The 13,109-nt window shown below is 44.0% G+C and overlaps 1 protein-coding gene across 1 annotated transcript in view; it reads left to right on the top strand.

Moving 5' to 3' along the window:
• Positions 1-3,226: 3,226 nt before the first annotated feature.
• The window catches only part of il20ra (interleukin 20 receptor, alpha), an 11,971-nt gene continuing 2,088 nt past the window's right edge, over positions 3,227-13,109 (top strand). The window contains exons 1-6 of the mRNA XM_067418433.1: positions 3,227-3,367; positions 4,654-4,780; positions 6,285-6,490; positions 9,650-9,825; positions 12,401-12,545; positions 12,785-12,924. Of these exons, the coding sequence (XP_067274534.1) occupies positions 3,325-3,367; positions 4,654-4,780; positions 6,285-6,490; positions 9,650-9,825; positions 12,401-12,545; positions 12,785-12,924 (837 nt within the window). The 5' untranslated portion in view covers positions 3,227-3,324. The remainder of the gene's footprint in view (positions 3,368-4,653; positions 4,781-6,284; positions 6,491-9,649; positions 9,826-12,400; positions 12,546-12,784; positions 12,925-13,109) is intronic.

Raw genomic sequence — 13,109 nt, 5'->3', positions numbered from 1 at the left:
ATTCCGGTGTGAACACACAATCACACAGCGATGGTTCCGGTTTCTACCTTCATTATAGACTCTTCTGTTGGTATTATTGTGCTGAGTTGTTACCCAACAAATATTAAAAATACTGTATTTTAGTTTGAGGATAAAATCATAGAAGCAAACAAACAGGGAGCTGAACAAATAGATAACCACCAGATTTACACCCATTCGTGTAATTTGATCTTTGATTTAAAAGCTGTTAATGAGACAATGACCTTCCCGTGGCTCTCACTTCACTTAAATCGGTTTGAAAACGTTTCCTCTTATTTGTATTTTAAAGAGAGAAAGAGAGAATACATATCTTTTGTTCTTCAGTAAGTGTTTTTACTTTCAGATCCTCTGACAGGAACTACATGTGCTGTTATTTTGACTGAACACAATGATGAGAACTAAGAAGGATCACCATAATAACCAAAATCACAGTCACATGACCTGAGACAGGAGGGCATCTGATCATATTCATTACAGGGGAAGTGATATGTGTGGACAAAAACACATTCAATACAGACGGATGAATGGATGGATGGATGGATGGATGACGGATGGATGGACGGACAGACGGATGGATGGACGGACAGACGGATGGATGGATGATGGACGGATGGATGGACGGACGGACGGATGGATGGATGGACGGGTGGATGGACAGATGGATGGATGGACGGATGGATGGATGATGGACGGATGGACAGATGGATGGACAGATGGATGGACAGATGGATGGATGGATGACGGATGGATGGATGGATGGATGGATGGACGGGTGGATAGATGGATGGACGGCGGATGGATGGACGGGCGGATGGATGGATAGATGGACAGACGGACGGACGGGCGGATGGATGGATGAAAGATGGGTGGATGGATGGATGGACGGGCGGATGGATGGATGGATGGGCGGGCGGATGGATGGATGGAGGATTGATGGATGGATGGATGGACAGATGGGTGGATGGATGGATTGATGGATGGACAGATGGGTGGATGGATAGATGATGGATGACGGAGGAATGGACGGACGGATGGACAGATGCATGGATGATGGATGACGGAGGAATGGACGGACGGATAGACAGATGCATGGATGATGGATGACAGAGGAATGGACGGACGGATGGACAGATGCATGGATGGATGGATGATGGATGACGGAGGAATGGACGGACGGATGGACAGATGCATGGATGGATGACGGATGGATGACAGATGGATAAACGGACAGACGGATGGATGGACGGACAGACGGATAGATGGATGACGGACAGACGGATGGATGGACAGGTGGATGGACAGATGGATGGACGGACGGATGGATGGACGGATAGATGGATGATGGACGGATGGACAGATGGATGGACAGATGGATGGATGGATGACGGATGGATGGATGGATGGACGGGTGGATAGATGGATGGATGGATGGATGGATGGATGGACTGATGATGGGTGGATGGATGGATGGATGGATGGATGGATGTATGGATGGATGGATGGACTGAAGATGGGTGGATGGATGGACTGAAGATGGGTGGATGGATGGATTGATGGACTGAAGATGGGTGGATGGATGGATGGATGGATGGATGGATGGATGGATGGATGGATGGATGGATGGACAGATGGGTGGATGGATGGATTGATGGATGGACAGATGGGTGGATGGATAGATGATGGATGACGGAGGAATGGACGGACGGATGGACAGATGCATGGATGATGGATGACGGAGGAATGGACGGACGGATAGACAGATGCATGGATGATGGATGACAGAGGAATGGACGGACGGATGGACAGATGCATGGATGGATGGATGATGGATGACGGAGGAATGGACGGACGGATGGACAGATGCATGGATGGATGACGGATGGATGACAGATGGATAAACGGACAGACGGATGGATGGACGGACAGACGGATAGATGGATGACGGACAGACGGATGGATGGACAGGTGGATGGACAGATGGATGGACGGACGGATGGATGGACGGATAGATGGATGATGGACGGATGGACAGATGGATGGACAGATGGATGGATGGATGACGGATGGATGGATGGATGGACGGGTGGATAGATGGATGGATGGATGGATGGATGGATGGACTGATGATGGGTGGATGGATGGATGGATGGATGGATGGATGGATGTATGGATGGATGGATGGACTGAAGATGGGTGGATGGATGGACTGAAGATGGGTGGATGGATGGATTGATGGACTGAAGATGGGTGGATGGATGGATGGATGGATGGATGGATGGATGGATGGATGGATGGATGGATGGATGGATGGATGGATGGATGGATGGACAGATGGGTGGATGGATGGATTGATGGATGGACAGATGGGTGGATGGATAGATGATGGATGACAGAGGAATGGACGGACGGATGGACAGATGGATGGATGGATGGATGGATGGATGGATGGATGGATGGATGGATGGATGGATGATGGATGACGGAGGAATGGACGGACGGATGGACAGATGCATGGATGGATGGATGATGGATGACGGAGGAATGGACGGACGGATGGACAGATGCATGGATGGATGGATGATGGATGACGGATAGATATTGACTTACATTCTTTTAGATTGTGATGATTTTTTTTATTTTATTTTTTTATGGTTGAACAACAGACCGACATACACTTTGGAGCCAGGGGAGCAAATTATACATAGAAAAATAATAATAATACTAATAAATAAATAAATAAAACATTCACAGCGATACAAGACCTTTGTATCATTCAAAGATTTTAAAGAAAGTACACAGATGAACATCTTAGCTTCCGTTAGAGGACTGAACAGTAGAGAAGTGATGTTCAGGCTCTTTACGGGCTACGGTAGATTATATCATTCATCATTCAGTCAAGTTATGAAGTCGCACCTGTATAACCAGTCCGCTGCCATACCACACACACACTAACACACACACACGTAAGACGCTGTTGCCATTTTAGACTGTAAGGTGGGATCACATTTTTAAAATGTTTTCAAAATGTTAAAGTTATTTTAAAGACTTGGCTCATATTTAGTGTTACTTGGAAACCAGTGTAAGCTCCCACGCCTCCTCAGCGATTGGCTCGGACAGGTCACGTGTCGCGCAGCAGAAACACCTGCAGGAGAGAGAGAGAGAGAGAGAGAGAGAGAGAGAGAGAGAGAGAGAGAGAGAGAGAGAGAGAGAGAGAGAGAGACTGACTGTACCTGAGCGCGAGAGCTCCAGACACACACACGCGGGACAGAACTCACACTGCCCGGGTCAGGACGGCAGGATGAAGGCATGGAGGAGCTGTTAGTGCTCGCGCTGTGCTTGCTCTGTCCAGGTAAATCTCACCTGAAGGTGCTCAAATATATATGTGTGTGTGTGTGTGTTCAATCTGTGATGGAGAGTCTATAAGTCTTATATAGACATATAGGCATTAATATCTATAATACTGATTAACAAATAACCACTTAAAATAAGCTGACCAGATTTCTGAAATGGAAACCGTGGACATTTCCTGTTTGAGTGGTCAAAATATCACTAAAAATCTCATTTTTCATAGTCTATTAATTAAAAAACGCGGACAATAGCCTCTATTTTTGAATGTTTTTTGTTTTGTTGTTGATGTGGGCTAACTATTTTATTATTATCATTAATAAATATTATGATTTACTTTGATTATTAGTGTGGATTTAATACAATTCACCAGAGCAGCAAAATCAAAACAAACAAACAATGACATCAGTTAATAGCTAACCACTGGAAATCACTAGCCATGACTTAAAACACATTACAAAAATAAAACTACATAAATCTGTTGTATTTGTTATTTAACAACATAAATAACAAATATTTGTATTTAATACTTTCATTTTCACAATACAGTATACATTTTTATTTTTACTTCAGTGTTTTGTTACATTTGTGCTTGAAAATAACTAACTTAATTGGTCATGTTGCTTTGCATTATTAAGCATTTGTTAAGTGTTAATACACATTGAGTAGGCCTGTGTATTCTGCAGATGTATCTGTTGCGAGTGTAATTGTTGAGGTTTTTCTAGTTTTTTCAGATGTATGTGGGAATCATTGTGACTGTATCGAGGCTCTGTAAAGCGCATACAAACAGCATGACTGTAATTAAACACGAATAGTTAGTATGTAACTTCCTTGAAAACGATAATAATGTTAATTTTGACATTTTTTGAGTAACTGAATAAGACTTTCTGTTTCACTATTATGATTTGTTTATGAGAATTGTCATAAAGCCAGAATTGCGAAAGAGCCTATAATAAAGTCGTAATTATCTTGTTAATGTTTATATTCCATGGCATAATCAAGTTATTATTCATCTAGTCATATCTTCAGCACATGTTCGTCTTTATTATGATCTGCTGGTTTTCTGTGGTTTTCTGTGATCATAAACAACAGGAAGCATATTCACCCATCAGACACTCGTGTGCCTCTTCCTGTGGTTTCACAAAGTCTGATTTATTTCAACAAAGTCTGATTTATTTCAACAAAGTCTGATTTATTTCAACAAAGTCTGATTTATTTCAACAATGCCTGAACTTATAGAAATAATCCAGAGTGTGCATGATAATAACATGTGAGGATATTCTGGTGCAGTCTCGTCTGAGCGCCTGCCGGAGCCGCAGAACGTCCACTTCTCCTCCGTCAATCTGAGGAATCTGGTCAAATGGACGCCCGGGGACGGCTCGCCCAACGGCACCATCTACTCTGTGGAGTATGCCATGTGAGTCGAATAACACACACACACACACTTCACACTGAGCGAGTGAACACACAGGGCGAATATAGGTGGAGTTAAAGGGAGAGTTTAACAGCGCCTTTGGCTTGGCTTGCTCAGTTGGGGACACTAAAAATATGATTAAAGTTATTCAACTTATTATACAAATAAAATATATGAATTAGGTCTTATTTAATTCTATAAACTATAATACTGATCTGCCAACATTGTCGCTATATGATAAATTAAACTAAGCTGATAACATCACTGTTTTCTCCAGTACGACTGTACAGCCAAATCTAATTTTGTCGCAATATTATCCTGTTTGACACTGTGAAGCTGCTTTGACACAATCGTGATTGTAAAAGCGCTATATAAATAAAGTTGATTGATTGATTGATTGATTGAGAGTTTACCCAAAAATGAGCCTGATGTTGATCTGCTGACCCCCAGGGCGTACGGGATGTAGGTGTGTTTGTTTCTTCAGGAGAACACAAATGAAGATTTAACTCAGCCGTTTCTGTGTGTGGGTCATATAATGATGTGAATGGGGAACAATTCCATGAGAGCAAAAAAAACATGCTTAGACAACGTGAACAAAGAGCCCTGTGGCTCCTGACCACACATCGATATCTTAAGACACAAAACGATCAGTTTGTGTGAGAAATCAAGTTTGCTCTTCGGCTGATTCAAAGATAAGGATGAAGAAAAGAGAAGTTAGTGAAGACGTTAGTTGTCCAAATATGTACTAACCCCCCAAAACCAATATTTACCTGCTTTTGATTACACAAATGAGGAAATACAGCACATGATGGATCTTAAAGGGTTAGTTCACCCAAAAATGTATGTCATTAATGACTCACCCTAACGCCGTTCCACAAGCCTCTGAAAAATAACAAAAACTACGACTTTATTCAGCATTGGCTTCTCTTCCGCGTTTGTGTTCAATCCTCAAATAAAGATTCAAACGGTTATGAATCAGTGAATTGATTCATGATTCGGATCGCCAATGTCTCGTGATTTCAGCAGTTTGACACGCGATCCGAATCATGAATCAATTCACTGAGTCATAACCGTTTGAATCTTTATTTGAGGATTAAACACAAACGCGGAAGAGAAGCCAATGCTGAATAAAGTCGTAGTTTTTGTTATTTTTGGACCCAAATGTATTTTGGATGCTTCAAGAGACTCTAATTAACCCACTGATGTCTCATATGGACTACTGTGATGATGTTTTTATTCCCTTTCTGGACATGGACAGTATAGTGTGCATACACTTGCATACGCTCTCGGACTAAATATAAAATATCTTAAACTGTGTGTGAAGATGAACGGAGGTCTTACGGGTGTGGAGCGACATTAGGGAGAGGAGTTAATGACAGACAGTTCATTGTTGGGTGAACTAACCCTTTAAAGAGCCGATAAAGACAGCTCACTCTAGAACCGAGAGGGATGAAGGAGTAGTTGTTGTGTTCCTGAAGCTGTAATGTGATGAAGTGTTATCCTGCAGATATGGCGATGCGAAGGCGAGCGGTGTGGGGCAGCTGCGGTGGAGGCGGGTGAAGCAGTGCAGCTCCATCACTCAGAGCCAGTGTGACGTATCTCAGGAGACGTTTGACCAGCGGGACGAGTACTTCGCCAGAGTCAGAGCCGTCAGCGCTCACACACAATCCCTCTGGAGCGAGAGCGCCGCCAGATTCAACCCCCTGACCGACAGTGAGTGACCATTAATCTTATTTCTGTTTGAATTAAGATTATTTTTCTCACCCCATTGGCAGATTATTTTTCTTATTTTAAGGAAAAGCTCTCTCATATTTTCCCCTAAACAAGACAAAAACTTTTGCTTGTCTAGTAAATGCTTCTTAATGTAAGAATTTTTAGATATTTGGACTTAGAACAGGACAAAAATACTAAGTAAGAAGAGCATTTTTGCGGCGTATACAAACAGAGTACAGCCTGATTTACATGCACACACAGATATGTCATAAAGTACAGCTACACGAAGCATTTATGAGGCCAAGCCCAATATGGCTCTGTTTGGCATGTTTGGACTTTGGGTTGTATTAGGAAACTCTGGAACATTGCACAGTTTACATTGTTCAATTCACTGAGTGTACGCTGATTCCCCCAGGCTGCTGAGGAGAGCTTTCAGTGTCAGAATGAGCACACAAAGACATGTTAACCAGATTAGCATGCTAAGATAACTTAATACTAATGTAGCTTATGGTTTACCTTGATAGCTGAAGAGCCACATTAGAAAGAATGGGGTCTGGTTAGCATGCCAAGCTAAGTAGAATCAGTTTGATCCTTTCTGTGCGGATCAGATTGGGCAAAAATGTATAGGAGGAGCAGCAAAAAACGGGAACATTGTTGGAAAATGACATATGATGTATTATTGGAATCGGCATTTGAACAATCTTATTAAAAGTTATAAGCATTTTTGCCAAAAAACGTGTATTTCTGGAACACTAGGTGGCGCTGTGTTCAAGATTCTCAGGCACCTTCAGGACATGCTGTCGGTGATTCCTACCAAATTTTGTGCCAATATGTCAAATCGCTTAAAAGATATTGCAATTCATGACAAAATTCAAAATGGCGGACACATGGTTCGTCTGATCCTGGCAAAATCGGTATCCACGGATTTGGCATGACAAAAGAAATCAATAGACACCAAGATTATATGATTTTCTGACAAACTGTTCAAAAGCAGAAATAGCCATTTTTCAGATCTCATGACCTGTAGGTGAAGCTGTTCCCAAATTTGGGATGGACCCTCAGATCATGTCCGATGAAGAGTGCCAATTTTCATTTCGATTGATCAAAGTTTGGCCGAGATACAGCCTTTCAACAAATTTTGGGTCGACCTTCTTAAGTTCACAACATTATAACTTTTAAACAAAGATGAACATAACAAAATCTGTTCTGTCATTTCTGTGCGGCTCAGACCAAAGATCATCCGAGCCAATTTTGGACATTTAATACTGTACTTTTCAAAACTGAATGTAACCCTCATGAAGAGAGGGATCAGGTGTACTTAGTTTCAAGACCAAAGGGTTAAAAAGTTATAATCTTTAGAAAAATGAATGTATTGAACTGGTGGTGGCGCTGTAGAGTTGGTCCGAGAGACTCCAATATTGGTCCAATCACTGTTCATTACCATCACTACAACCATGGCAAACGTCCTCATGATCACGTTCCCTTGAGAGGGCTGCCATAGACTCTCACTCATACTGGTTGTCTCTCCCAAAAGTTGCACTATGAAGTTTAACATATCGCAATTTTGTCGCGGTGCTGGACACGCCTACATGCCGTCGCCTCCTCCAGTCACTGTCGCTCAGATGAACGGGGTCTTGTGTGTCGCTGTTGGTGTAAACACAGTTAAGGCAGATATTGGTAGTGAAACTAGAAACACGTGAGCTTTAGTCTTTTCCTCAATAATGCACGCAGGGTTACTGTACTAAAGATAACTCCAGTGACTACGGCAGGTATAATTACTGTACATCTGACTCATTTTTATGTCAGAAATCCATTTGTGACGCTGTTGATGACAGTAACAACACTGCACTGAAAATGCTCTTCTTACTTAGTATTCGTGTCTCGTTTCTAGTCTAAATATCTAAAAATTCTTACATTAAGAAACATTTACTAGACAAGTAAAATTATTGTCTTGTTTTGGGGAAAATAACTCAAAATGAAGAGAGTTTTAGCTTAAAATAAGATAAATAATCTGCCAATGGGGTGAGAAAAATAATCTTGTTTTCTGTTTGAATTAAGATTATTTTTCTCACCCCATTGGCAGATTATTTATCTTATTTTAAGCAAAAACTCTCTTCATTTTGAGTTATTTTTTCCCAAAACAAGACAATTACTTTTGCTTGTCTAGTAAATATTTCTTGTTTTAAGATTTTTAGATGTTTGGATTAGAAACAAGACAAAAATACTGAGTAAGAGGAGCATATTTTGCAGTGTAGTGCCTACAGTGAAATGGCTCATGAACCCAAACAGTCACAGCACTCAGATATTTCTGACCTTTGGCAGTTCTGGACATGTCTTAGGCCCCGCCCCCTGCAAGCTCACACTCATCTGCATACACCTTTGAGAGCCACGCCCACATCTCAACGACCAATCAACAACCGATGCATAGAAGCAAGCCCCGTCTTTTTAATGCACATCAGAATACAACTTGTTTTATCGTGACTTTAAATCTGAATTTCATCTAAATATAATTTGGTAAGTGAGCAGATAATAAGCGTGATGACGTACAGTGAGCCGGTCATTACCGCTAAACAAACACCATAGAGTGATTCTTCTGGTGTAATAAAGGTATAAAGTCATTTGATCTCATTATTTCCATGTAATTTGTGAGATAAAGGGTGGCCGGTTATTACCACAGAATAGAGTTTGAGTTCAGATCAGACGTTTATTGTGTGATGTATGCAATAGTTGCTAAGCTGCTGTAGTTTCAGCGTCAACAGAGAAATCTGAGCTCTCGTGAGACAAAGACCTGAGCTTGTTCTGCAAGCTGTAATCCTATAAATGGTCCAGTATGTTAGGAAACAGAAAGACCAATGCTTTTATTCAGCTAATTTAAGTGTTCCTCAATTAGTTTCTCCAGAAACCCCGTCCAGCCCTGCAACACCCTTCAAACTGAAGGATAGTCGGCTGGAATGCTGTGACTCAGGATTTCTCACAATCATTCAGGAATCTTTCACACCGGGGTGGAGCGTAGAGAGAATGATATATTTGTTAGTATCGTGCTGGCTCTTTCTCACGGTGGTTTATGCACGTGTGCATTGCTTGGCTTGATTACCGTAATCACAGGGCTGAACTCTGAGCCTCATAAAGGCCAATCATTGAGCTCTGATGTCTCCGCAGCGGTTCTCGGAGCGCCGCTGGTGGAGCTGCACGTGCTGCAGAACTACATCAACATCAGCATAAAGGGGCCATTCAGATGGAGGACCAAGAAGATGAAGAAAGAGGAGTCACTCTGGAAGATCTTCCCTGATATGATCTACGGCGTGTCTGTGTTCAACAGCAGGAGAAATCACACGGTGAGTGATAATCACATCGCTCTCACAAATAAGGGTCATTTAAAGGGAATTCATAATTCATGTTTACATCACTGCTGAAAAACTCTGCCCTATTAGCATAGACTCCACCTACGACTGCTGACAGACTCCACTATTAGCATAGACTCCGCCCACGACTGCTGACAGACTCCACTATTAGCATAGACTCCGCCCACGACTGCTGACAGACTCCACTATTAGCATAGACTCCGCCCACGACTGCTGACAGACTCTACCCTATTAGCATAGACTCCACCCACGACTGCTGACAGACTCCGCCCTATTAGCATAGACTCCACCCATGACTGCTGACAGACTCCACTATTAGCATAGACTCCACCCACAACTGCTGACAGACTCCACTATTAGCATAGACTCCACCCACGACTGCTGACAGACTCCACTATTAGCATAGACTCCACCCATGACTGCTAACAGACTCTACCCTATTAGCATAGACTCCACCCATGACTGCTGACTGACTCCGCCCTATTAGCATAGACTCCACCCACGACTGCTGACAGACTCCACTATTAGCATAGACTCCACCCACGACTGCTGACAGACTTCACAATTAGCATAGACTCCACCCACGACTGCTGACAGACTCTACCCTATTAGCATAGACTCCACCCACGACTGCTGACAGACTCTACCATATTAGCATAGACTCCACCCACAAGTGCTGACAGACTCTACCCTATTAGCATAGACTCCACCTACGACTGCTGACAGGCTCCGCCCTATTAGCATAGACTCCACCCACGACTGCTGACAGACTCCACTATTAGCATAGACTCCGCCCACGACTGCTGACAGACTCTACCCTATTAGCATAGACTCCACCCACGACTGCTGACAGACTCCGCCCTATTAGCATAGACTCCACCCACGACTGCTGACAGACTCCACTATTAGCATAGACTCCACCCACAACTGCTGACAGACTCCACTATTAGCATAGACTCCACCCACGACTGCTGACAGACTCCACTATTAGCATAGACTCCACCCATGACTGCTAACAGACTCCACTATTAGCATAGACTCCGCCCATGACTGCTGACAGACTCCACCCTATTAGCATAGACCCCACCCACGACTGCTGACAGGCTCTGCCCTATTAGCATAGACTCCACCCACGACTGCTGACAGACTCTACCCTATTAGCATAGACTCCACCCACGACTGCTGACTGACTCTACCCTATTAGCATAGACTCCACCCACGACTGCTGACAGACTCCACCCTATTAGCATAGACTCCACCCACGCCTGCTGACAGACTCTACCCTATTAGCATAGACTCCACCCACGACTGCTGACAGACTCCACCCTATTAGCATAGACTCCACCCACAACTGCTGACAGACTCCACTATTAGCATAGACTCCACCCACGACTGCTGACAGACTCTACCCTATTAGCATAGACTCCACCCATGACTGCTGACAGACTCCACCCTATTAGCATAGACTCCACCCATGACTGCTGACAGACTCCACTATTAGCATAGACTCCACCCATGACTGCTGACAGACTCCACTATTAGCATAGACTCCACCCATGACTGCTAACAGACTCCACTATTGGCATAGACTCCACCCACGACTGCTGACAGACTCCACCCTATTAGCATAGACTCCACCCATGACTGCTGACAGACTCTACCCTATTAGCATAGACTCCACCCATGACTGCTGACAGACTCCACTCTTAGCATAGACTCCACCCACGACTGCTGACAGACTCCACTATAAGCATAGACTCCACCCACGACTTCTGACAGAATCCACTATTAGCATAGACTCCACCCACGACTGCTGACAGACTCCACCCTATTAGCATAGACTCCACCCACGACTGCTGAGAGACTCCACCCTATTAGCATAGACTCCACCCACGACTGCTGACAGACTCCACCCTATTAGCATAGACTCCACCCACGACTGCTGACAGACTCCACCCTATTAGCATAGACTCCACCCATGACTGCTGACAGACTCCACTATTAGCATAGACTCCACCCATGACTGCTGACAGACTCCACTATTAGCATAGACTCCACCCATGACTGCTAACAGACTCCACTATTGGCATAGACTCCACCCACGACTGCTAACAGACTCCACCCTATTAGCATAGACTCCACCCATGACTGCTGAAAGACTCTACCCTATTAGCATAGACTCCACCCATGACTGCTGACAGACTCCACTCTTAGCATAGACTCCACCCACGACTGCTGACAGACTCCACTATAAGCATAGACTCCACCCACGACTTCTGACAGAATCCACTATTAGCATAGACTCCACCCACGACTGCTGACAGACTCCACCCTATTAGCATAGACTCCACCCACGACTGCTGACAGACTCCACCCTATTAGCATAGACCCCACCCACAACTGCTGACAGGCTCTGCCCTATTAGCATAGACTCCACCCACGACTGCTGACAGACTCCGCCCTATCACCTGCCTTATAGTACATCATGTATAAAGGGTTATAATTGGTCCGAATTAAAACAGTTAAATAACGCATTTTGTTGTTTCAGGGTCACATGCGTCTTGTGAACGGGAGCGTGATGTACGGTCCTGTGGAGTTTTCCACACAGATCTGTGTGACGGCTCATGCCGAATCCGAGTCTCTCCCTCTGGCCTACAGCCCCAGCGAGCCGCTGTGCACACACACTCCCAAAGGTACCGCAGCGAGCTTTCAGATTAAACAGGTTTGAGCAGGATTTGAGTGACAGGACAGGTCGAGGAAACCTTTTCAGTTTTAAACCTTTTATTAGTTCCTGCATACCAAGCATGAGTAGAGCTGAGGTGTTTTCCCAGCGTGCTCTGAGCTGGACTTCCTCATGCTCAAGTCTTCAGGTGTGTGTGTGTGTGTGTGTGTTAATGTGTAAGCTGATGGTGATGTTTTCTCTGTGCTGTAGATCCGTTCAGAGATCAGCTGCTGGCTGCCCTGCTGGGAGGAGTTCTGCCATCTGCGCTGTGTGTGTGTGTGCTGTGTGTGCTCGCTGGCTTCATACACTGCTACATCACTGACCACAGGCAGACCCTGCCCAAGAGCGCTGTAAGATCTCTCCCACACACACACACACACACACACACTAGCAGATAACAGGATTTACCCACCGCATTCTCTCAGAACTGAAGCTCTGGCTCATATTTCTCGCTGAGCTTAGTGTGTTTATTGGCTCTATTTTCTCTGTGCTCCCGTCCAGATTTTGTTTCCATGCAAATCACAAAATAGACTAA

This window comes from Pseudorasbora parva, chromosome 15 (assembly GCF_024679245.1).
Source record: "Pseudorasbora parva isolate DD20220531a chromosome 15, ASM2467924v1, whole genome shotgun sequence".
Lineage (NCBI taxonomy): Eukaryota > Metazoa > Chordata > Actinopteri > Cypriniformes > Gobionidae > Pseudorasbora > Pseudorasbora parva.
This window is presented reverse-complemented; position numbering and strand designations above follow the sequence as displayed.